The sequence below is a fragment of the Lucilia cuprina genome, chromosome 3 (assembly GCF_022045245.1).
Source record: "Lucilia cuprina isolate Lc7/37 chromosome 3, ASM2204524v1, whole genome shotgun sequence".
Classification (NCBI taxonomy): domain Eukaryota; kingdom Metazoa; phylum Arthropoda; class Insecta; order Diptera; family Calliphoridae; genus Lucilia; species Lucilia cuprina.
The window spans coordinates 3,733,851-3,761,011 of record NC_060951.1 but is presented as its reverse complement, the minus strand read 5'-3'; the positions used below and the strand labels follow the sequence as shown (position 1 = coordinate 3,761,011).

The 27,161-nt window shown below is 24.2% G+C and overlaps 1 protein-coding gene across 1 annotated transcript in view; it reads right to left on the bottom strand.

The window, feature by feature from the left end:
- Positions 1–7,580: 7,580 nt before the first annotated feature.
- LOC111682589 (putative uncharacterized protein DDB_G0271606) overlaps positions 7,581–27,161 on the bottom strand; it is a 30,430-nt gene continuing 10,849 nt past the window's right edge. The window contains exon 2 of the mRNA XM_046946180.1: positions 7,581–8,023. Within this exon, the coding sequence (XP_046802136.1) occupies positions 7,980–8,023 (44 nt within the window). The 3' untranslated portion in view covers positions 7,581–7,979. The remainder of the gene's footprint in view (positions 8,024–27,161) is intronic.

Genomic DNA, 27,161 nt, shown 5'->3' with positions numbered 1-27,161 from the left:
TTCTGTTCTAGTTCTGTTCTAGTTCTGTTCTAGTTCTGTTCTAGTTCTGTTCTAGTTCTGTTCTAGTTCTGTTCTAGTTCTGTTCCAGTTCTGTTCCAGTTCTGTTCTTGTTCTCTTCTAGTTCTGTTCTAGGACCATTGCTCCATCTCTGTTGCCAGTCTTATTGGGCAATCAACAATATTTATCTTATCTTCTCCTTTCGAATATGTGTAAGTATGTAGCTGTAGTCGGCTTCAAGTAAAATTTCCTTTAAGAAATGCACTCTACTCTAGGGAGCAACTAATAACATATAAATAATGCCGCCGGCTAAGGCATTTTTTGTCATTTATTTAAAAGTGGGAAATTTTAACAATTTTCTGCTATTCAGCAAATAATAGCGAAATAGTTCTAACAATATTTGCCCAAAAAAGGGTTTATTTTAAAATGTTCTATTTGAAATTGTCTGCCTTTACCCCAGAGTTTTTGAAACAAAGTAGTCAATGTTAGGAGAGTTTGAGTTTTTTGTTTCTATTTTCCTTTTTTCTGTGTTTTGTAAAAAAATTGTCTCTGGATTTGATTGAGTTTTAAGTCATTTACACCATTTAGATAGGACAATGATAAAAAGAGGAAAAAAAAAGAAAACAACAAATGTTTTGTAATAAAAAATCAAATAAATAAACTGATTAGTTTAAAGAAAAAAAATTTTAAAGTTTTTTCTCTTGAAAAAATAAGAATTTAAGTTTTTGGGCATAAAAATTTGAGATTTTGGAAAATATAACGTTAAACTAAAGATTAAGTAAATACTTATATTCAATTCAAATATGCAAGATGTAGGAGTAAGACAGGGTTTAGTTAAACTAGTGTTAAACTAGAGTTTAAGTAAAACTAAATTGAGACATTTTTCATATATTTTTTTAACTAAAATTTCTATTTAATATACTTTTTTTGTTCTTTGTTCAAAAAATATTTAACAATTTCCTTAACAATCAATTTCTTTTATAAAACCCCTTTTTACAAGTAGAATAATAATTTTAAGCCTGAAATCAAGTTAAATCAGAAATCAGCCACCAGACATGAGCAAAAAACATTGTGTTAAGCAACCCAAGCAATCAACCTTTATTATTTTGTACTGCTGTTGTTGTTGTTGTTGATGCGTAAATTACAACAGTCTGCAGCAAAGGACCAATCAATGGCAAACTGTTGTTGTTGTTGTTGAGTATGTAACCCTTCATTTTTATGGATAAAATTATGACTTCAGGTCATAAATGTAACAATCAGCAATTTAGTAACACTCTTTGTAAATTTAGATTTGAATGGAAGCGTGCGTGTGCTTACGTTGTGTTCATATGTGTAAATTCTCTAACGGTCATTAAATCAACCAAAGAAAATGCCAAAAATAACAAATTTAAATTGTTAGCAAGGCAATACACTGTTCACCACCCCCCCCCCCCTCCATCTACTTCCCTTTATACCCTTAAACAAAAAATTCCTTTAAATACTATACTCTACCCACTACTACTTCTCCTTCCATGCTCACACACACACGAGTCATGCAAAATCATGTTAATCTTCTTAGATTTAAAATGTTAGTTGTTTAGGGAGCAGGGGAGGGGGGTTAGGACAAAAACTTTAAACTAAATTACTCTAATACACAATTTACATATATAATACTCTCCTGGCCATGTACACAACAAGCTTCTTTAGTGAAGGAAAGTTAATGGGGTGGGGAGTTTCCAAATTGTGCGTATGTGTTAGACAACATCTAAAAATCTACATAATGCCAAAATCAACGGAAACAGCCAGCAATTTCCTTTAACAACCCCACATACATGTTTGTAAGTGTATGCGTGTGTGTGTTTAACTCTCTTTAGAACAGAAAATTTAATAGAAACACATACGATTATAAACAAGTGTATGGTCGGTCCTTCTATCCGTCCATTACACACACAAAAGAAAAGACATTAAAAACTTTTACGTATTTTTTTAGAAAATTTAACAAACACATATGATTACATATATTCTCTCTCTAGCAGCACACACGTTTGATGTGTGTATTAGTATATAAATCCAATTTGGCTGATGGTTCTTCTAGCCCTGGCCAGCCAGCCAGCCAACCATCCATCCAACATCATCAGCATCATTATAATATTTTTTTAAAAGAAAAATTGAAAAAAAGTCAGGGGGCAGTTTTTTCAACATGTGTGTGTGTTAACATAAGTCTATCAAATTGCCTTTGCTAACGGCTAGAGATCCTGTCAAGTGTGTGCGTGTGTGTGTGGGTAAGTTAAAACTTTTTTTGTTTCACTATAGTGCAAAAAATTTTCATTTATTGATTTAATATAAGTAATTTTATATGGAAATTGAAATGAAATTATCATAACGCATGTGTGTTTATTCAAAAAAACTCAAATAAGCTAAACGGACTTTAAACCCTAAATTTAGAAAAAAGAAACTTCTTAATATATCAGTTTATTAACTTTAGAAAAAACTTTGATTGATTGATGGCTGTTAGAGAAAAATTGATGATTTGTTTAAAATTTCTAGCGAAAGCAAATCACAGAAAAGTTTTTAAAATAAAAATTTTTACATGAAAATTAAAAAAAATCTTAAATCTCAGTTTTAAGAAAACTTATTCTTACCAAGCACTATACACTTTGTAAATAAAACGATTAAATGTTAAACCAGGTTTAGCTAAACTAGCTTTAAACGAGTTTAATCAAAACATTAGGTTTGCTTAATAAATTCAGTTGTATGTATGTATTTCTTTCTGTTCTAGTTCTGTTCTAGTACTTTTCTAGTTCTGTTCTAGTTCTGTTCTAGTTCTGTTCTAGTTCTGTTCTAGTTCTGTTCTAGTTCTGTTCTAGTTCTGTTCTAGTTCTGTTCTAGTTCTGTTCTAGTTCTGTTCTAGTTCTGTTCTAGTTCTGTTCTAGTTCTGTTCTAGTTCTGTTCTAGTTCTGTTCTAGTTCTGTTCTAGTTCTGTTCAAGTTCTGTTCTAGTTCTGTTGTAGTTCTGATCTAGTCCCGTTCTAGTTCTCTTTTATTCCTTGTCTATAGTCTAGTCCATAGTCTAGTCTACAGTCTAGTCTATAGTCTACTCTATTGTCTAGTATATAGTCTATTGTATAGTTGAAATGTTTTTATTTCAGTTTGAATTTTGAATCCCCAAATTGTTTACTTTCTGCCCGAAACATGACTCATTTTGCCGTTTAAGTTTGCCGCCTATGGAAAGTGACTCACCACCTACACCAACTAAAGCTTTTTGAAAATGTTTTATGCAACATTTAGTCATAGTAGGTTTGTTTTAAGATAAAAAAAACGCTTTTTAAATTAATACCCAGTTTTATTTTTTTATGATTTTTTTTTGAAATTTTTATTTAATTTTTTTTTCGTTTCTTTTTTATATAATTTTTATATATTTTTTATGTACATTTATTGCCAAAAAATAATAATAAATAAAATGAAACTGAAAAAAGTTATTTTTTTCGTTTACAACTAACATGAACATGATATTTATTATTATTATTTTATTCGATTTCTTTTTTTCTTTTTTGGTTTTAAATTTTATAATTAATTTTCATTTAGACTATAAATTAAAGAATTATTTTTTCTGTTGTTTTTTTTTTTGCAAATTTTATAATTAGACATTTAATTCGGGTTTAAAATTGTTTCTTTCTAAAGATTATATGATATTTGTGGGATCAGTTTAAAACTACAATTTAGTTTAAGATTATTATTCATTTAAATTTAATATGTTTTTTTCTATTAAAAAAAACTGCTTGAGATTGCGGAGGTACAAGGTTCCTTTATTTTCTTTAATTTTAAACTAAAAACTTAAAAAGTTTAACTGAAATATAACTAAATTTTCTTTTTTTCTTTGGTTTAGTTAAACTAGCTTAAAAACAAGTTTAAGGAAATGTAATTTAATAATTGTATTAGCAAACAAAAGTTTTAAGTAAAATTATTTCAAAATTCCAAAAAAATTGCTTTAAACTGGAGTTTAAACCAAGTTTAAGTAAAACTAACTAACTAATTGATAGCATACGATATATAAGGAACATATAAGTTAAACTTGGTTTAGTTAAACTAGCTTATATAAAGTTTAAGTATTTCTGACTAGTTTCTCGCATTAAGCAATAACTAATTTAAAGAAAATTTGGAAAAAATGGAAAAAAGTTTTAGTTTAACCGAGTTTAAAACAAATTACTTTTGTAAGTAAAAACTCTGTTAAACTTTGTTTAGTTAAACTGGCTTAAAACAAAATTTTCTTTGATTTTCTAAAATTTTAGTAAATTCTTATCTAGAAATAGAAAAATTTTGTTATTTTTCCTTAAAAAACAGTTAAACTAAGTTTAAAAAAGAAGTTTAGCTAAAATGCTTTTGTTTTTATAAAATATTGTTGAATACTGATGAAGAAAACCAATAAATTGTTAAACATTTTCCTAAAATTAAGTTAAACTGCCTTAAACCAAGTTTAGCTAAAATTTTCATAATTTTATAAAATATTTTCAAAAACTGTTGCGGAAAAATATGAATTTTTGAAAATTCTCTTAACATTGAGTTAAACCTTGTTGGATTTTATAAAACTTTAGTGAGTAAAGGTTTAACCTGCGTTTACTTAAACTTTCTTAAAGCAAGTTTAACTAAAAATCTCTTTTGATTTTGTAAAGATAAGGAGAAACCTAAACTTTTGAAATTTATCTTTAAATTGGTTTTAGCTTCAAATTGGTTTCACTTTCCTAATGCAAGTTTAACTAAAATCTGTTTGATTTTGTAAAGATTAAGAAAAACCTAAATTTTTGAAATTTATCTTCAAATTGGTTTCATCTGGGTTTACTTAAACCTCCTTAAACCAAGTTTAAACATTAGTGAGTGAAGAATAAAAGAAATCTAAACTTTTGAAATTTGTTTTCAAATTGGTTTAACCTGGGTTTACTTAAACAAGTTTAACTAAAATTTGTTTAATTTTATAAAACATTAGTGAGTAAAGTTTAAGAAAACTTTAAACTTTTGAAATTTGCCTTTAAATAGGTTCAACCTGGGTTTACCTAAACTTCCTTAAGGCAGGTTTAACTAAAATTTGTTTAATTTTATTAAATACTAGTAAATAAAGATTTAAAAATCTCTAAACTTTTGAAATTTAACTTTAAATGGGTTTAACCTGGATTTACTTTAACTTCTTTAATACTTTTTTGAAATTTAACTTTAAATTGGTTTAACCTGGGTTTACTTAAACTTTTTTGAGGCAAGTTTTACTAGAATTTGTTCAATTTTATAAAACATTAGAGAGTAAATATTAAGAAAATCCTTAAATTTCGCACTTTGTTTTCAAATTGGATTAAACATGGGTTTACTTCAACTTCCTTTAACCAAGTTTAACTAAAATCTGTTTGATTTGTTCCAACATTAGTGAGTAAAGATTAAGAAAATCCTTAAACTTATTTGGATATACTTAAACTTCCAAACTGGTTTACCCAGTTTAACTCCAATTTCATTGGTTTTATGAAATACTAGTGAATATAGATTAAGAAAATTTTAAACTTTTGATATTTTTCTTAAATTTGTGTTAAGCTAGGTTTACCTAAACTTCTTCGAAGCAAGTTCAACTAAAACTTTTTTGGTTTTATGAAAGACTAGCGAATAAAGATTAAGAAAACTCTAAACTTTTGATATTTTTCTTTATCTAAACTTCTTCGAAGTAATTTTCAACTAAAACTTATTTGGTTTTATGAAAGACTAGCGAATAAAGATTAAGAAAACTCTAAACTTTTGATATTTTTCTTAAATTTGAGTTAATCTGGGTTTTTCTAAACTTCTTTAAACAAAGTTTAATTAAGATTTATTTTATTTTATGAAATACAAGTGAATATAGATTATGAAATCTTTTGAAACTTTTGAAATTTTTCTTAAATTTAAACAAAAACTTATTTGGTTTTATGAAATACTAGCGAGTAAAGATTAAGAAAACTTAAAACTTTTAATATTTTTCTTAAATTTGTGTTAAGCTAGGTTTACCTAAACTTCTTCGAAGCAAGTTCAACTAAAACTTATTTGGCTTTATGCAATACTAGCGATTAAAGATTAAGAAATCTCTAAACTTTGTAATTTAAGTTAATCTTGGTTTATCTAAACTTTTTTAAAGCAAGTTTAACTACAAATCTCTTTAATTTTAATCATTTTTAAATTTGAGTGATAAAGAAAAACTTAAGCTTTTTAAATTTTACCTAAAATTAGTTTAAACTAAGTTTACTTAAACTTAATTAAAACAAGTTTAGCAAAAAATTGTTGCTATATTATTAAGCAACAGTAAATATAATTTAAGAAATTTTCTACACTTTACTAAACCTGTTTTAAACTAAGATTACTTAAACTTGCCGAAATGAAGTTTAGCTAAAAATTTTTAGATTTTGTAAAATATTAAAGAAAACTGAGACAAATATAAAATAGGTTTTAAAAATTTTTTTCTAAAACTAACTTAAACTTGGTTTAGTTAAACTAGTTTAAAGCAAGTTTAAGTAAAATGAAGTGTTTTTTATGAAATTTGTTAAAAATTTGTGATAAAAATTATTATGAAAAATGATTATGAAATATTGTTAAAAAATTGTGATAAAAAATTTGCATTTTAAAAGAATATTAGTTTAAACTAAGTTTTGATAAACTTGCTTTTTAAAAGTTTAAGCAAATATATTGATATATTCGAAAAGCTTAGAAAAAATCTTAATGGAAAAAAATACAAAAATGGAAATTATTTGTTTTAAAAAAGAAAAGTTTTGGTAAATAATAAACCTATTGAAATAAATTACTTTTTGGGGGTTTTTTTGTGGGTTTTAATTCTTTAGGAATAAATATTTATTATTTTTTTAATTTTTTTTTTTTTTTTGCAAAATCTTTTGTAGATTTTAACACAAAGATTTACAACATTTAACTTAGTAGTTTTTTTGTTTTATTATTACAAATAATTAATTTATTTAAATTTTCGTTTTTTACTTTTTGTTGACATACCTGATTTTGTTTTATTTTTTTAGATTTATATTTATATAGTTTACTTGACTAATGCTTAAAATTTACTATTGTTTTAAATAATTTGTTTTTTTATATAAATAATATTATTACTTCTCAATTACGTATAACTTTTGCAAATATTATTAAAGTTTTTTTATTGTTTTAATATTAATAAATATTTTTTTGTTAATATTAAAAACGAGGTAGTTTCTTTTTTTTAATTTTTTGGCCAGTTTTTGTTATTGTTTTTTTTTTTTTAATTTTAAACTAAAATTTAAACAAAACTTAAATATTGCACTTTATTTAAAATTATTTTAATAAATTAAATCAAAACAACTAAATTTTATTTAAAACAAACTTAAACTTTTGTCTATGAAAATTCTGTTTAATTTGTTAAAATATTTTTTTTAATTTTTTTATAATTTTTAATTTTTTTCTTTTTTGTTTCTTAAGAAAATTTCTTATTTTTATTGCTATTTTGTTAATTTTATTTAAAATGATATGCTGGAGAATTGATATATATTTTTTATTAATTTTCTTCTTTTTTTTGAGGTTGGAAACGTTTTATTTCAATTTATTTGTTTTGTTTTTGGTTTAGTACTATAAAAATGCTCTGTTTGGTTTTTTCTTAAATAATTTTGTTAAAAAAAGTGTTTCAACTAAAATAAATTTTTTTTGGAAATTTTAAAACTAAAATACTGCTTTAGCAAATGGTTAAGAAAGGATTTTAGTTTTTGTTATAAAGAAAAATAATATTTAATTTCGTTCGTTTCTTTTATTACAACATAAATTAATCAAATCAATTAAACATATTCGTTTTCGTTTGTATTTTAATCGTTTTTGTTTTTTCTCTTGCATTAAGTTCGTTTTTTTGTTCAATTTCGTTTCAATTTCTTTCATTTAATTTTATTTGTAATATTTTACTTAATTCTTAATAAAAAAACAAACTTTTACTCACAAAAGCTTTAAGTTATAATCCAAATACTGCTGCTGCAACTAAACTTAGAAGACTTCACATAGTTGAGTGAGAAAACTGAAACTGAATTCTGTAAAGAAAGAGAGAGAGAGAGAGAGAAAAACAGGAAAAATAAGTATATGTGTCACTATAAATCACAATTGCAACATAAAATTACTCTTTAAATGTTGTAAATTATATTTTAAGACATTTTAGCTATGTTCGAAAATTTCGAAATTAAGTTCGAAAAATTCGAACTTTCCAAAAAGTACTAAAAATTGCTATTTAAGCTATAATTTAGAGCTGGATATAACTTTAAAATAATTTTCAAGTTTTTTAGTTAATTTTAAGCAAATTCTAAATTTTCGAAATTAAGTTCGAAAAATTCGAAATTTCAAAAAAAGTATCAAAAATTCTTATTACACATATAATATATAGCTAAGTATTATTTTTAAATGATTTTTTAGCTTTTAACACCATTTTAAGCAAGTTCGAAAATTTCGAAATTAACTTCGAAAAATTCGAAATTTCAAAAATGTTGCAAAAATTGCCACTTGAGCCATAATTTATAGCTGGGTATTAGTTTAAAATGATTTAAAGCTTTTTACACCATTTTAAGCATGTTCGAAAATTTCGAAATTATGTTCGAAAAATTCGAAATACAAAAAATGCTATAAAATGAAAGCTTTAAGTAAAATTTTTGTATAAAAATGAATTCCAATAATTTTCTAAGCATTTTGGCTTAATTTTCTTATGTTCGAAAATTTCGAAATTATGTTCGAAAAATTCGAACTTACAAAAAATGGCATAAAAGAAAGCTTTAAGTAAAATTTTTGTATAAATTTTCTAAGCATTTTAGCTTAATTTTTTATGTTTGAAAATTTCTAAATCAAGTTCGAAAAATTCGAACTTTCAAAAAACACTAGAAATTTACAATGTAAAGAGAAATTTATACTTAAAAATGATTTCCAAACGTTTTCTAAGTAGTTTAGCTTAATTTTCTTATGTTCGAAAATTTCGAAATTAAGATCGAAAAATTCGAACTTTCAAAAAACACTAGAAAATTACAAATTAAAAAGAAAATAATGTGTACAAATGGTTTACAAACGTTTTCTAAGCATTTTAGCTTAATTTGCTTATGTTCGAAAATATCGAAATTAAGTTCGAAAAATTCGAAAAATTCGAAAAAACACTAAAAATTTACAATTTAAAGTGAAATTCATACATAAAAATGATTTCCAAACGTTTTCTATCATTTCAGGCTTATTTTGTTATGTTCGAAAATTTCGAAATTAAGTTCGAAAAGTTAAAAATTTAAAAAAATACCAGAAAATTAAAATTTTAATACAAATTAATATAGACAAATTTTATTCAATCGTCTTCTAAGCATTTTTGCTTAATTTTCTTATGTTCGAAATTTTCGAAATTATACCTTCCTCATCATCCCCAGGGGCATATTACCTTCATGAAAAACCCCATCTTGGTAAGTGTTTGCAATCCCGACAAAAAAAAAGAGGTATTATGGATGGTCAGTTGCCTGCAATATCAGAGACCCACATAATCTGGCACTACGAATGGCCTGTTGCCTGCAATACTTTGTGCTAAGCTTCCTTTGGGATTCACGTAGTGACTGTGGTTTTGACGTAATCGACAAATTGTGGGTTAAAGAACTGAGATACGGTGGAATCATTAATTCAGTATTCGAAGTTAACAGATTACGCAACAATGTAGTGACTGTGGTTCTAAGCGTTGGAAATGAGTTAGTGAGCCCGTAAACCTTAAAGAATTGTGTCAGATGTTGTTTTCTATTAGTGTGTCAGATGAATGAGAAGTGTGTATTTAATTCCTTGTTCGAGTATGTTCAGGGAAAACTTTGTTCATACCAGATTTATCACATTGTATTCCCTGTGAGTAAGAACATAGTCGTATTTCGATCTAACGAATAACGTCTCTAAGTACTGTTGCCGACTCAACAGAGGTCATCTCATCTAAATGGTTGTTAACTAAAGTAATGTTTTATACATATCGAAAGTTAAGCAACAAGACAGTAATGGCCAGAGATTTAAGTCCTTAAGAATATAACTTGTAAATGGCTGTGACGATTCATCTACCACCTGAGTGTAAGATAAGCAATGGGGCTGTAGTTAGTCGTCTAGAAAGCTCACTTAGAGGTTAAAAACTACCAACGTAAAATAGGCCAAAACAGCAGGTGTTCACGTAAAGCACTTCGACATTCACAAATTAGAATATTAAAAACATTTTCCAAAATTTTCTACATGTTTTAAATGGGAAAATTTAAAACAATTTTGAAAAATTTTGTAATGATTTTTATGTTTTTAGAAATTTCTTTTCATAACCTTTGAACTTAAAGCATTTTTATGAAGATAATTGAAATATCATTTAATGATTGTATAAATATTGTTATTAATATGTTTTGTTTAATATATTTTAAAAGCCGGTAGCATATGTATATGAAAAAAAATCTCTAAAAAAAGATTTCAATCTAAAAACCTTGATAATTTGCTTTATACATTAGAAAAAAAGCATTATATTTGAAAAAGTAACATACTTTACTTTTCATGATTAGAATCCTAGCTGACATTTAACATAGAAATTCAATCAGTTTTCAAAAAAAAAATCTCATGTAACACACACACATACACACACATATATACATTTTAATTATTTCAACAACAACATTCAAATAAAAGGCCATTCAATATCTATACAGTTTCAAAACAATGTCATAAACAACCCCTTGTCATGATTAAACAAAAAAAAAAAAAAAACCAAACTGATATCCAGCATCCAAAAGATAGATTCACATGTGTGAATCTTTAACATAAAAAAAAAAACAAAATTTTTGTACGTTACGACAATCTTTAATTAGGCGTAACACATAAAAATGTTACGAAATGTTAAAAAAATATATATTTTTGAAATTTATTAGATATGTATTTTTTTTATTATAATAAACGTTACTTTTTTTTGTGGAATTATTTTGTTTGGGACAAATGCTAATAAGGTTAATTTAAATCAATCTTCATTTAGGTATTGTGTTTCTTCATTTTTTTCCTTCCTTACTCATACAGGACTTGTTTAAAGATGTATGTTAAGTGTCAAGGATTGTATTTGCAGAGGGGAAGTTTTTTTTCTACAGCTTTTGAAGGGTTCATTTGATTTGATGTTTAAATGACAAGCTGCTCTCACAACAAATGTGTCAAATTTTGATATATTTGTAAAATTTAAAAGAAAAATTTAAGGAATTTTCTTATCCTTAAGGCATATTTTGTCCTTTTGACTAGAAAAATCAATTACTTGCAATTATTTATTTAGAAAAACCTTTATCACAAAGAAAAATTTCTTAAAAAAAAAGTAATTAATTTTTTAATGCTTTTTTTGAACTTGACCCGGCAACGCACAAAAAATAACCCAACAAAAGTCAATGTAACCATTTGAATATTTAAATTATGTGACAGTTATATGGATATTTTAAAATCAAACCAATTAAAATTTAAAATAATTTTTATGTTCTTTCAAAAAAAAAAAAAAAACTTTAAAATTAAAATTGCGTGTTGTTTAAGCTAATTAGCAAATTTATGCTTTAAAAACGGAAATATCCCACAATTAACACATTTTAATAAAAAAAAAAGAACTTAGAACTGATCTACAACAGAACCAGAACTAGAACAGAACTAGAACAGAACTAGAACAGAACTAGAACAGAACTAGAACAGAACTAGAACAGAACTAGAACGGAACTAGAACAGAACTAGAACAGAACTAGAACAGAACTAGAACAGAACTAGAACAGAACTAGAACAGAACTAGAACAGAACTAGAACAGAACTAGAACAGAACTAGAACAGAACTAGAACAGAACTAGAATAGAACTAGAACAGAATTACAACACAACTAGAACATAACTGGAAGAGAACTTTTTTTAAGGTTTTCAAATTTTTCGAAAATTTCGATCATAACAAACTTAATTTAGAATATAAAGAAATGTTATTTAAATTTAAAACATAAATATAGAATATTATTCTATTGATTCCAATACATCATCATCATCGTCGTTACACCCACTTATATCTCCTTTAATTAACATCTCCCCCAACAACAATGATTCATAATTTCCTCTAAGCTACCAAAATTTTATACAATATTTTTCAAACTTAATTAGCCACTCATTATATTCACATACGAAACAAAAACAGAATCAAAAAAATCAAACAAAATCCTCCACCACCCTCAAACCGGGTCTCGTCAATGATCGTAATAAATACAGAAAACAAATCTTAACATATGGCAGTCATAATTTATAAAAATTGTGTGAGTCTTTTTTTTTTATTGGAACAAAACAAAAATCGACATTAAAAAATTAACAACAGGACAGACGGACGGACGGACGGACAAACAGACAACAACAAATTGTTCTCGAGAGAAAAAACACGTTTGAACTAATTTTTTTTTGTTTTATTAAAAAAATATATAAATAAAATAATTAAATGAAAAAAACTAAAATAAAAATTATACGTAATTTGTGTATGAGCCAACGAGACGACTACAGTAGAATTTTAAAAGATGAACAGTGACCAAAAAAAAAAACTAAAAATTACTGGTAAATGATCTAGACAATTTAGAGAAACAGTGGAGCAAACTGGCTTAAAAACTGAAAGAAAATTAATTGAACTTTGAGAAAATGTTTAACTTTTTATGCGACAATGTTAAAAGGCCGAAAATTTAACCAAATTTTAGGGTTTTAAAAAAAGTAGTATTTCTACTACTTTTTTAAAAACCATATTAAAAACGAGATTTTTACTAAAAACAAGTTTATCAATCATAAAATGTTAAGAAAGTATGATTTTAACCAAATTTTGTAACTTTTCAAAAAGTACTATTTTTACTACTTTTTTCAAAAACATCATAGAAAGAATATTTTTACTAAAAATATGTTTTTCAATCATAAAATGTTAAGAAAATATAAATGCTGAATTTAATAACTTTTCAAAAAGTAGTATTTCTACTACTTTTTTAAAAAATGTAATAAAATCAAAATTTTTGCTAAAAACAAGTTTTTCAATCATAAAATGTTAAGAAAATATAAATTTGAGCCAAATTTTATAACTTTTCAAAAAGTAGTATTTCTACTACTTATTTAAAAAAACGTATAAAACACTTAAAAAATGTGATTTATTACCATTAAATATTGTAAAAAAGTGATTTTTAGCAATAATATAAACTTTTCAAAAAGTAGTATTTCTACTACTTTTTTTTAAATCTATCAAATGAAGTTTTTTCACCTTAAAAGTGTTAGTTTTCATAGGAGTTATCTGAAAATATCAATTTTGAACATAATTTAATAAGTTTTAAAAAGTAGTATTTCTACTACTTTTTTCAAAAGCTTGAAAATCAACAAATGTTTTTGTCTTAAATGCGTTATTAAATGTTAAAATAACTTGAAAACATTAATTTTATTTAAAAATTTCACTTAAAAAATAGTAGTATTTCTACTACTTTTTTTTTAAATCAGTATTTATTGCCTTAAAAGTGTTTCTTTTTATTATAGTAACTTTTAAAACATTAATTTTTACTAAATATAACATTTTTTTCAAAAGGTAAAAAATGATAATTTTTTGCATTAAAAGTATTATTTGATGTTTAAATTATTTAAAAATAGTAAATTTGAAGAAATTTAGCACTTTTTCAAAAAGTAGTATTTTTACTACTTATTTCAAAAATTTGAAAAATCGAGAGTTTTTAGTTTATATAGAAATTATGTGTAAATCATTATTTTTATAAAATTTTGCGATTTTAAAAAAAGTAGTATTTCTACTACTTATTCTTAAATTATCACAAAATACAAATTTTTCCTAAAGATTTTACTTTTTTGGTGTTAAAAAGGTTTAAATTGATAAAATTCATCAAAATATTAAGCATTTTTAAAAAAGTAGTATTTCTACTACTTTTTTAAAAAGTTAAAAAAATTATGATTTTTTTCCTAAAAATTTTATTTTCTGTGTTAAAATCACTTAAAATTTTGAATTTTGGTGAAAATTTTACCATTTTTAAAAAGTAGTATTTCTACTACTATTTAAAAAAAATGAATATTTAGTAAATTTCTTATTAAAACAGTTTTGTTTTTATTAATTTGTTAAAAATTTTTTAAATTTTTATAGTTTTTAAAAAAAGTAGTATTTCTACTACTTGAAAAAGTAGTATTTCTACTACTATTTTCAAAAAGAGTAGATATTTAGCAAATTTTTTATTAAAAACAAGTTGGTTTTTATTAATTTGTTAAAAATTTGTAAAATTTTCTACTTTTTAAAAAAGTAGTATTTCTACTACTTTTTTCAAAAAGTAGCATTTTTGTATAATTTTTAAATAAAATCAGTTTTTTGGTTTAAATTAAAAACAAAATTGAAAGGTTTTTTATATTGTTGATGTTTTAACTCCTTTTTTGTTGTAGTCCACTGTTTGAATGGTTGTTGTTGTTTTTTTTTGCTTTTTCTGTTTTGTTTAAACAAATTCATATGAAAATTATTATTTAAGATGCGGTATCTTTCAAATTAAAACAAAAACAACAACAACATTAGCAGCAGCTAATAAAATTACTTAGAAATTTGAAATAATAACAACAACAACACAAATGACTACTACGACTACTACTATTATTAAGTATTAAAATGACATAGAAGCAGACCAAAAAGTCCGTCTTGAAACAACAAAATCAAAAGTAACGAATCTTAGAAATAAATCTTATAATCCAATTAAAACGCTTCATTTTGTTAGAAACCAAACTATAAGTTTGTTTTTGTTATATCTAATCACTTGCATGTATCTTAAGCTCAATAAATACTCTTTACATACATACATACATAGTGTAGTAGATACAACAACAACAACATACACCAAAAGTAAAACAATGTTGATGATGATGAAGATGATGATCAAAACTAGAAAAACAAAAACAAAAACCTAGATTTTACCCACAAATTAGAATTATTAGCCTGATTCTTGTTGAATGTTTCTTTTTTTTTGTTGTTGTGTGTTGTGATTGTTGTGCTATTTAAAACTCCAAAAAAAAGCGAATTTCAACGTAATTTTGAGCAACAAATGTTCGTGTTGAGGTTTGTTTTGGGTTTTAATTATAAAGTATTATATATAATATGTGTGTATGTATGTGTGTGTATGTGTTTTTATTCAAAGTAACCAAATAATAGATTTAAAGATACACCTTCTTTTTGTGGTCGCTGTTGTTGTTGTAGTTATTTGGGGGAAATTAAATACGTATATACTCAATATTGTTAATATATATCTATGATCAAATACCTTAGCTATCTAATCTTATACACAGATTCTCTTAAACTCATACATACATACACACTACCGTCGTAATATTGACTTAGTTCAAGAAAAAAATCTATAAAAAATTGAGGATTTAAAAATTTAAAAAAAAAATTGATTTTTAACCCTAAAACTGTTTTGAAAACATAAAAAAATGCAAAAAGTTTTATATTCAAAAATTTTCAAAAAAGTAGTATTTCTACTACTTTTTTTTAAAAAACTACATAATTACAAAATTTAATCACCTAAATGCTTAAAAATGCTTACCGTATGTTTAAATTTGAAATTTACTACTTTTTTAAAAAAGTAGTATTTTTATTACTTTTTTTAAAAAAATGTAGTATTTCTACTACCTTTTTTAAAAACAGACCTTTTAACAAAAATTTTGGTTTTTCTTATAATAGAGAATGCTTCGAAAAAAATTTTCTAGGTTTTTTGAAAATTTTTAAAAAAGTAGTAGAAATACTACTTTTTTTAAAAAGTTGTAAATTTGCAATAAATTTATTTCTTAACATTATAAGAACTTTTTGTGTGATTTTTTTAATTTTTACACACATTTTTAGCAATTTTTTTTGACAAAATTTAAAATAGTAGTAAAAAATACTACTTTTTTAAAAGTCCTAATTTATATAAAATTTAAAAACTAATCATAAGAAAACGTTTTTTTATAAATTATTTTTAACTTGTTAAATGATTTAAAACAAAAAAAAAACTTTCGAACAATTTAGAAATAGTAGTAGATATACTACTTTTTTTAGAACAAAGCTTTTTTAACTTAAAATTTAAAAAGTATAGCAAGGAAAATTATTTCTATAAATTGCTATTATCTATTAAATGATTTTTGGTAAAAATGTTGAAGATTTTAAAAAAGTAGTAGAAATACTACTATTTTTTTAAAAGCGTGATTGCGTTTCAAATAAAGACTAGGAACAAGTTTTCTTTAAATTTCTATAAAATTTACAATATTTTTAGCTTTTTTTTGTACATTTTTAAAATAGTAGTAGAAATACTACTTTTTTAAAAAAGTGATTTTTTATATAAAACTTAAGTGGTAAGGCGAAGAATAAGATTTTTAGACATTTCTATAACTTTAAAAATGATTTTAAGCATATTTTGAAATAGTAGTAGAAATACTACTTTTTTTTAAAAAAGTGCTTTATTATATAAAATTTAAGTAGTAAAGTTAAGAAAAAGATTTTTAGAAAATTTTACAGCTTTAAGAACCATTTTGTGCAATTTTTGGACAATGTTAAAATAGTAGTAGAAATACTACTTTTTAAAAAAGTGATTTTTTATATAAAATTTAAGTAGTAAATATAAGAAAAAGATTTTTGGAAATTTCTACAACTTTTAGATTAATTTTTAGCATATTTTTGTAAGATTTTGAAATAGTAGTAGAAATACTACTTTTTAGAAAAAGTGCTTTATTATTTAAAATTTAAGTAGTAAAGTTAAGAAAAAGGTTTTTGGACATTTTTATAGCTTTAAGAAACATTTTGTGCAATTTATGGACAATATTAAAATAGCAGTAGAAATACTACTTTTTCAAAAAAAGCTTAATTATATAAAATTTAGTAGCAAAGTAAAGAAAAAAGTTTTTAGAAATTTCTATAACTTTTAGATTTATTTTAAGCATATTTTTGGAAGATTTTAAAATAGTAGTAGAAATACTACTTTTTAAAAAAGTCAAATTTTGCATAATATTTAACTAGCAAGTTTAAAAAAAGGTTTTCTGTAAATTTCTATAAACTTAAAAATCATTTTTAGCAAATTTTGGACAATTTGAAAATAGTAGTAGAAATACTACTTTTTAAAAACCATAATTTATATAGAATTTAGATACTAAGTTTAAAAAAAAAAGTTTTTTTTCTTAATTTCTAAAATGTTTACAATGTTTTTAGCAATTTGTTGGACAATTTCAAAATAGTAGTAGAAATACTACTCTTTTCAAAAGAGCTTATTTTCGGTAAATTTCAAAAGCGAGGTAACGAAAATGTTTTGTGTAAACTTCTCTAAGCTTAACAATGATTTTTAGTATATTTTAGAAAGTTTTTAAAATAGTAGTAAATATACTACTATTTAAAAAAGTACAATTTGTTGGGAATTTTGCTGTTTTTTGCATAAAAATTTGAATATTAATGTAAATTTAAGCTTTTTATGTGAATTTTGACAGTTTAAAAAAAGTAGTATTTTCTACTACTTTTTTTAAAAATTTCAAAATTTGTTTAGAAAATAGCATTTCTTTGGTAAATGAGTTAGGAATAGGTTTTAGGTTAATTTTTTAGATTTTAAAAATAGTAGTATTTCTACTACTTTTTTTAAAAAGTGAGATATTTGTAGAAATTTTTAATTTTTTGTAAAGTAAAATTAATTTAAGCTTAAAATTAACAAAAAAAATGGTTCAAATATTTCAGTTTTGTAAGCTTTTTACTACCCTTTTTACCGTTTTAGGTTTAAAATGAAATTGAATCTTAAACCGATTGTTTCCCGTATTAAGTTTATAGCTTAGCAGCTTCTCTTGAAAATTGTTGTTAGAAACAAAACTTTATGTTTAAATAGCGTGTGAATTTCTTAAGAAATTCTCAAAGTAATAAAATTGAAATTTGAATGAAAATTATTGTTAATCGATAAAAAAATAAATAAAGAGGTTAATAACTCTGTTTCAGCTATAATTAATATAATTTGTTAACAATTTTGTTATTAAAATAAAGAAAATTTTTCTTTGTGTTTCTTCTTTTAAACACCAACACCCTGTATTTGAGTTTATAACTAAATCAAACAATTGATACCTTGACTTAATTACAAAAAAAAAAACTCTTTGTTTTAATCATTTAAAACAGCTGTTAGTTTTTATTGTTGTTATTATTTATAATGTATGATGTTGTTGTTACCTTAATTTTTATGATTTAATAAATCTCATAATTTTTTTTTTTAGTTTTTTTGTAAATTTTTATACAATTTTAAGATCCATATCGTTGGTTGTTGTGTTTGAATGCATCATCTTAAGGGAAAACGAGTAGAAACCAACAGAATTTAGCGGAACTATGAGTAAATTTTTTTTCAAACTTTTAATATCTTGTAGTATTTATCTTAAGCTGTTTATTAAAGCTATAAAAGCAGCAGAAACAAAACATAAACAAAAACACAATGAAAGCGTTAAAAAAGTAGTATTTTAACTACTACTTAAACAAAAATTAAAAAAAAACTCATACAAATTCTTATAATTACTAAACTCTACCTTTCAAAAGAAAATTTAACAAAAATTTTACTATTTTTCAAAAAAGTAGTATTTCTACTACTATTTCAAAAATGTCTCAAAATCATTGTTAACTATTAAGAAATTTACAGAAACCATTTTCTCAATTTTATAACTTCATTTTTAAATAAAATAACACTTTTTAAAAAAGTAGTATTTCTACTACTTTTTTTTAAATTGTCCAAAAAATTACATAAAATCATTTTACAAGTAATAGAATTTAATAGAAGACCTTTTTTAAACCTTACTAATTAAATTTCAAGCAAAATTTCTCTTTTTAAAAAAAGTAGTATTTCTACTACTATTTGAAAATTTGTCCAAAAAATATTGTAAACACCATATAAATTTATACAAAGACTATTCTTAACCTTAAAAATTTAATTTTATGCAAAATTTCACTTTTTAAAAAAAAGTAGTATTTCTACTACTATTTACAAAATGTCCAAAAAATTGCAAAAAAATATTGTAAAAATTATATAAATTTTTAGGAAACCTTTTCTTAACTTTTCTAGTTAAATTTTTTACAAAATGCAAGTTTTTTTAAAAAAGTAGTATATCTACTACTATTTGAAAATTGAACAAAAAACTACAAAAAAATATTCTTAAATTATATAAATTTATAGGAAACTTTTTCTTATCTTTTCCCTTTAAATTTTATACAAAATGTAACATTTTTAAAAAAGTAGTATTTCTACTACTATTTGAAAACTGTTCAAAAACTTAAAAAATATATTTTAAAAATTAAAGAAATTTTTAGGAAACCTTTTCTTAACTTTTCTAGTTAAATTTTTTACAAAATGCAACTTTTTTAAAAAAGTAGTATTTCTACTACTATTTACAAATTGTCAAAAAAAATGCTAAAAAATATTGTAAAAATTAAAGAAATTTTTAGGAAACCTTTTCTTAACTTTTCTATTTAAGTTTTATATAAAATGGAGCATTTTAAAAAAGTACTATTTCTACTACTATTTGAAAACAGTCCAAAAATATTGAAAAAATGTTGTAAAAATTATAAAATTTTTTAGGAAACTTTCTTTTTTTAACTTTTCTAGTTAAATTTTATACAAAAATCGAAATTTCGAAATTCTTGTACATTTAAGAAAAGTAGTATTTCTACTACTATTTAAAAATTTTCCCAAAATTAGCTAAAACTCATTGCAGAAATTATAGAAATTAAGAGAAAACTGTTTCTTAAGCTCACTGAGCGAATTTAATGTAAAATGGAACTTTTTAAAATAGTAGTATTTCTACTACTATTTAAAAATGTTTGTAAAATCGTTGAAAAATTTATGAACTATTTCTAAATAAAGAGTTGATGCTATCTTAATGCAATTTCTTGGCTAAATATTACTTTTTAAAACAGTAGTATTTTTACTACTATTTTTTAAAAGTTTGTAATTTTTGAAATTTTTCTTAGAATTTTGTTTAAACATTAGTGTTCTAAGTAAATGTTTAGATTTTTTTGTAAAAATCCATAATTTTTTTAAGAAATACTACTTTTTTAAAAAATACTACTTTTTTTAATAAGTAATATTTCTTGAAATTTTTGTTATATTTAAGAAATTATGCTTTAGTTTAAGCCAAAAATAACATTTCTGATAAAATACTACCTTTTTTCAAAAATACTACTTTTTTTAAAAAATACTACTTTTTTCGAAATTTGTTTTCTATTAAATTTTAATTAATTTCTTGTGTTTTCTTTATGATTTCTTAATATTTCGCTTTAAAATGGAGAAGATTTTAAGCTTTAAAAAATTAAATATTCATCGTTTGCCGTCTTCATTATAAGTTGCGTGTGTGTCCAACTGCAGGCAGGCATAATGATATAAGATGGGGCGCTTGCGCGCCTTTTAAAGTTTGTTTTTTTCGTTCATTTTATTTGTTACTTATTTTATATTCGTAACATTCCTTTGGTAAAAATTGTATGATTTTGTTTATTTTGGGGTCTGTTTTTTTCAAGTTTACGGTTTGATTTGTTTTTTTTTTGTAGATTTTTTCGGTTTCTTGAAAAATTCCATAGAAATTTTTTTTGAGGAAATTAGGACAAATGTATGTCGTCGTTGTTGTTGTTATATTGGTCTTATTTTACAGATTTCTTTTAAAATGATTAGAAATTCATAATGAATGAAAATTGTGTAATTTGTAGAGCAATATTCGGCTTATTTTGGTGTTATTAGAAAAGTTTATGGAGTCAAAGTTTAGCTTAAAATATTAAGGTTTAACTAAACCAGGTTTTAACTTTGTAACTAAGGTTTTCAATACATTTGTTTGTAATGTTAATTTGAAAGTTTCTTTAAATTGTAATTTGCTTTTGTAGAAAAGATTTAAGTTAAACTGAAGATAAATCAGTTTTATATAAGACAAAGTTTGGTAAACATTCTGGGGGTTAAGTAAACTTTAGATTAAAGTTTAATTAAATCTAGTTTAAAGTAGAAATAATGAATGGTTTAAGGGAAAAAGTCAAGAAAAGCTGTTGCTTTTTAAACCTCAGTTTAGTTAACATTTAGGGTTTAGTAGTCGCTATTGTTAGGTTAAACTAAACCTAGTTTAAAGTTTAAACATTCTAGGGTTTATTTAACTTCATATTAAAGATTATTTAAATTTAGTTTAAAGTAGCTATAAAGCAACGTTTAACTTTAAATAAAACAAAACACTTTTTTTAATTAAACCCAGTTTAGTCAACATTATAGGGTTTAGTAGTTGTTATTCTTAAGTTTAACTAAACCCAGATTAATGTTTAATCATTCTAGGGTTTAATAAACTTTGTACTAAAGTTTAAACGTTATACTAAAGTTTCATTAAACCTAGATTAAAATAGACATAAAGCAAAATTAATCTTTAAAGATAAGAAAACATTGCTTTCACTAAAACCCAGTTTAGCCAACATAATTGGGTTTAGTTGTCGCTATTGTTAAGTTTAACTAATCTAGATAAAAGTTTAAACATTCGAGGGTTTAATAAACTTCATATTAAAGTTAAATTAAACCTAAATTAAAGTAGATATACAGCAATGTTAAACTTTAAAGATAAGAAAACATTGTTTTCACTAAAACTCAGTTTAGTTATCAGTCTAGGGTTTAGTAGTTGTTGTTCTTAAGTTTTACCAAACCTAGATTAAAGTTTCAACATTCTAGGGTTTGATAAACTTCATTTTTAAGTTTACTTAAACCTAGTTTTAAGTAGATATAAAGTAAAGTTAAACCTTAAAGATAAAAAAGATTGTTTTCCCTAAAACCCAGTTTAGTTTTTAGTTTAACTAATCCTAGATAAACGTTTAAACATTCGAGGGTTTAGTAAACTTCATGTTAGAGTTTAATTAAACCTAGTTTAAGCTTAACCAAGGTTAAGCTCTAAAGTTTTAAAAGCCTATTTCTCCTTAAATCCCTGTTTAGTTAACCTTCTCGAGTTTAAGTACTCATTATACAAAAGTTTAACTAAACTTAGTTGAAAGTTTAAGCGTAAAACTCAAAAAGACTCCTTTTTAACTTCACAAATCTAACAGTTTTACAAAGATTTAAAACAAATCTTATAGAAAATTCTCAAAATCCTCCACTTGTCTTTAGAAATCTAGTTTAAAATTCTTTCAAAATTGTCCCCCCAATAAATCTACAATAACTAAAATAAAGCCTCTTTTTAAGCAACAAACAACAGTTAGATCCTTTTGTTAAACTTTAACAAAAAGATTTATAGAAAACATTTGATATTGAAAATTTCAAATACGAACAGAAGGAACGGAAACCAAATGCCAACTAAATTAAGAAGACAAAAAAAAAAAACAAAAACAAAAATATTTTATAATAGTAAATGGAACAGATGAAGCAACAACAACAAAAACAAGAATATATATTCCTATACATATTATGTACATATTGTCATAGTAAATAAGAGTTGTTTGCAAAAGGAAGATTGTTTAAAAAAAAATTTTATATGGCTTTGTTTTTGTTGTTTTATTTGCCAAAATATCTTACAAATACATAAAGAAATCATCATGTATATAAATATATTTTAAAAATTTATACAAAATCATGGTCTTATAGGAGAATATATATGTTTAAAAGCACGATTTCAGAAGAACTAAAAGCTTAAATGAGACCGACTATACTACACATTCACCCACATCAAACATAATTTTTTAACACAAAAAGCTGGTTTTCATTAAAAGTACTTTAAAGTTATTCATAAAAGCTATTTTTTTCTAAAAAAGTACTTATTGCATAAAAGTTATTTAGTACTTTTTTGCAGAAAAGTACTTTTTCCTTTCGTTCTCTAATAAAATGAACAAATTTGTTTGAAAAGTTTTTGGAAATTTCTTAAAAAGTAACAACTTACAAAAAGTACTTAAATAGCTTCACTAAAAGGTACTATTTCCTAAGAAAATACTTTTTCTTAAAAGCTGTTTAATACTATTTTTCAGAAAAGTACTTTATCTTTCCTTTCTCTTAATAAAATGAACAAATTTGTTCAAAAAATTTTTGAAAATTTTTAAAAAAGTAACCCCTCCAAAAATACTTAAAAAGCTGCACTAAAAGGTACTATTTTCCAAAAAGTACTTTTTCATATAAGCAGTTTAGTACTTTTCTCAAAATAAAGTACTTTTTCCTTTCATCCTCTTAACAAAAAGGAAAAAAATTGTTTTTACATTTTGGGAAATTTCTTAAAAAGTAACACCCTCCTAAAAGTTCTTAAATATCTTCACTAATAGGTACTATTTTCTAAAAAGTACATTTTCATATAAGCAGTTTAGTACTTTTTTCAAAAGAAGTACTTTTTCCTCCCATCCTCTTAACAAAAAGGAAAAAAATTGTTTTTAAATTTTGGGAAATTTCTTAAAAAGCAATACCTTCCAAAAAGTACTTAAATATCTTCACTAATAGGTACTATTTTCCAAAAAGTACTTTTTCATATAAGCAGTTTAGTACTTTTTTCAAAAGAAGTACTTTTTCCCTCCATCCTCTTAACAAAAAGGAAAAAAATTGTTTTTAAATTTTGGGAAATTTCTTAAAAAGCAATACCTTCCAAAAACTACTTAAATATCTTCTCTAAAAGGTTCTTTTTTATAGAAAGTACTTTTTCATATAAGCAGTTTAGTACTTTTTTCAAAAAAAGTACTTTTTCCTTCCATCCTGTTAACGAAAAAGAAAAAAATTGTTTTTAAATTTTGGGAAATTTCTTAAAAAGCAGCACACTTCAAAAAGTACTTAAATATCTTCACAAAAAAGTACTACTTCACAAAAAGTACCTTTTTAAAAAAGTACCTTTTAGCAAAAAGTACTTTTCTGATGTTTTACCCCTTTCCCTTAGTTGGTGTTGTTATTCCTTTGAAAAAAGCTTAATATTTACTTTGGCAACTTATGTTTTTTTAACATTTTTTGTTTTCAAAACTTCAACAAAATTTCTTGCCAAGAAGACAACAACAATTTAACAAAATCTTACAACAACAACATTAGCAAAACTATGAATCACTGTTAGTTTAAGGAAAACATAAAAAAGTACAAAAAAACTGAAATCATGACAAGACAATACCAAAACTTAAGAGCCAAAAGCAACGAGGAGAATGATATTTTATAAAGAAAATTTTTCGAAAAATAGTACCAATTTTTGGACGGGAAGAAAAAGTACCAAACTTAAAAAAATTTAAGAAAAGTTTGAAAAAAAATTCTTCAAAAATTAATAATTTTTAAAGAAAAGTACTAAAAAAGTACCCCTTATTAAAAAAGAACTAATGAACATTTCTTAGAAAAGTACTTTAGTGTTTTTCTTAACAAAAATCCATTGGAACTTAATGGTTTAGTACTTATTGCTTAGGATCTTAATGCAACAGTACTAAATTCTTTAGTACTTTATAAAAACGAATTTTAATACTAAGTTGGTACTAAATACTTTTCAACTAAGTACTTAAGTACTAAATAAGTCTATATTACTAACTCCCTTAGTACTAAATATTTTAGTAATAAAATCATTTAGAAACTAAAACAATTTTAGTACTAAACTCTTTAGTACTCAAAATTTTTAGCCAAAAAACCTAAATTTCTTAAAATTCTAAAGATCACGAAGATTCTGTCATCAAGAAGAAGACAAACCAAAATTGGAAAGAAAAAACATTAAGATCACACAACAACAACAGCAGCAGCATGAGCAACCAACAAACAACACAAAATAAATAAATAGAAAAAGAAGAAGATTTCATAAAACAACAACAACGTTTATATGAGAAAAAAAAACGAAATAAAATTTTTACCTGGATTTTTTTCTTTCACCGGCAACAACAACAATTCTTAACACTCATGAACAAACACACACGCATACATACAATAACAAACAAACAACCACCTTAAAATACTCACAAAAAACTACACTCCTTGCTGGCTCAAAGCAACAACAAAAACAACAACATTTAAAGAAAACACTCATGCACACTCTAGCAATAACAACAACAACAACAAAAACACAAGGCTCCTTTTTTAATAACATAAACATACATATTTTTGCCGAAAATTTCCGAACACACACAGCAGCAATAACAAACCAACAGTTTGCTGTTGTTATTGTTTTTTGAAAAAACCGGTTTTCTTTCGTATTCCTTTTAGAAAAAAAGAGCATTAAGTGTATGTATGGGAATGATGTGTTCCAGTGTTGTTGTTTTTTATTTAGGAAGATCTTCTTCCAAGGCATTTAATTGTTAGGGATGTAAGTGTGTGTGTGTGTGCGTTAAACATATACTTTTGCATTCTCTTACTCACAAAAGAAATTCTGTTGATTGTGCGCAACAACTGTCTTCTATTGTTGTTGTTGCTGTTGGTATTAAATGTTGTTAGTGTCTGTCTGTCGGAATGAATTTGGCTTAGTAATGTTAAGGGAGTAGACGGATCAGAAATTCCTAAAGTTGTTTAAGGAAATCGCCAAAAATTACTTAAAGAAAGTAGTATAGACTGGACTATAGGCTAGACTATAGAGTAGACTATAGACTAGACTATAAACTATTAACTAGACTATAGACTATTAACTAGACTATAGACTAGACTATTGACTATACTATAGACTAGACTATAGACTAGACTATAGACTAGACTATTGACTAGACTACAGACTAGACTATAGACTAGACTATAGACTAGACTATAGACTAGACTATAGACTAGACTATAGACTAGACTATAGACTAGACTATAGACTAGACTATAAACTAGACTATAGACTAGACTATAGACTAAACTATTGACTAGACTATAGACTAAACTATAGACTAGACTACAGACTAGACTCTTGACTAGACTATAGACTAGACTATAGACTAAACTATTAACTAGACTATAGACTAGACTATAGATTAGACTATAGTAGTCTATAGACTAGACTATGGTATGCTATAGTTTAGTCTTTAGTCTAGTCATTGATTCCCAAAAACTATTCTACCCCTTTAAATGGCATCTCTCAAGATGCCAAACTCTTGCATTTCATTTCAACACACATAATATTGAATACATTATGAATACGACGTTTACTTTTATAAAGAAACTAAAGAATAGTAGTAGTTTGTTGTTGATTGTATTCTTAAAAAAAAAACAATAAAACAACAACAACAAACTAATGTGTTATGATAGTTATATTATAAAAAAAAAAAACAAAATTTATATCTGTGTATTTCAAAAGAAACCTAAGACAGTGTATGTGAATGTATCAGTATCTATAACGAATTTTAAAACATCCCCAAATTGTATATTGTTCTCTAATGAAATACAAAATTCTTCCTCTTGAAAGAAAAAGTATTTTTTTTTGAAAAATATTATTATTATTTTTAAAGAATCTTTAAGAACAATCTTAAGAAAAAGAGCCTTTTGTAAGAACTTGAGGAAAGTCCTTGATAAACACTTGAATTGCAGTTATAGTATAATTTTTATTGTTTGTTTGTTTGATTTCAAACTCAGGGGAAAAAAAGATAAGGAATTAGGAATTGCGATCGTCATGATGATCACAACATAATGATCTATCTAATTTGATAAATAGTAGAAGACATGATTGATTGTCATCGGAAATATTTTTATACAAAATAAAAATTTGTACAGAGTATTTGCTCTATTAAGTAATTTGCTTTAGATTTAAGAGAACAAACTTAAAAGGATGTTCTTTAGAGTAAACGAAGTCCCTTTATCGTACATTTTTCAATTAAAAATTTAAAAGATTATAGAAAAAAGTTTCTTTTTTGTGAAAAATTCAGATCTGAGAGTTTAACATATTATTTAAAAAAAGTTATCTCTTTAGTTATGACTCTAAACGCCATAATTTCTATCCGATTTCTATAAAATTTTGGGGAGTGGTCCACTAAAGTCTTGCTAATCCATAGATTTAAACTTCAGTTAAACTTTTCTTACAAAAGTTTTCACTAACGTCTTCAGAGTGGAGACCCCTTTTCATTTTTTAAAAAAAATTTAAAAATTATTCGCTTTTCGTTTTACTCTAGAAGCTACAATTTTATTCCGATTATAATGAATTTTCCACTTAATGATCCACTTAAGTCTTACTAATCCATAGATTAAAATTCTAGTTAAACTTTTCTCACAAAAAATTTCACTACCGGCCAATTAAAGAAGACACAATTTTCTTTTGAAGAAAATTTTCAAAATTTTTC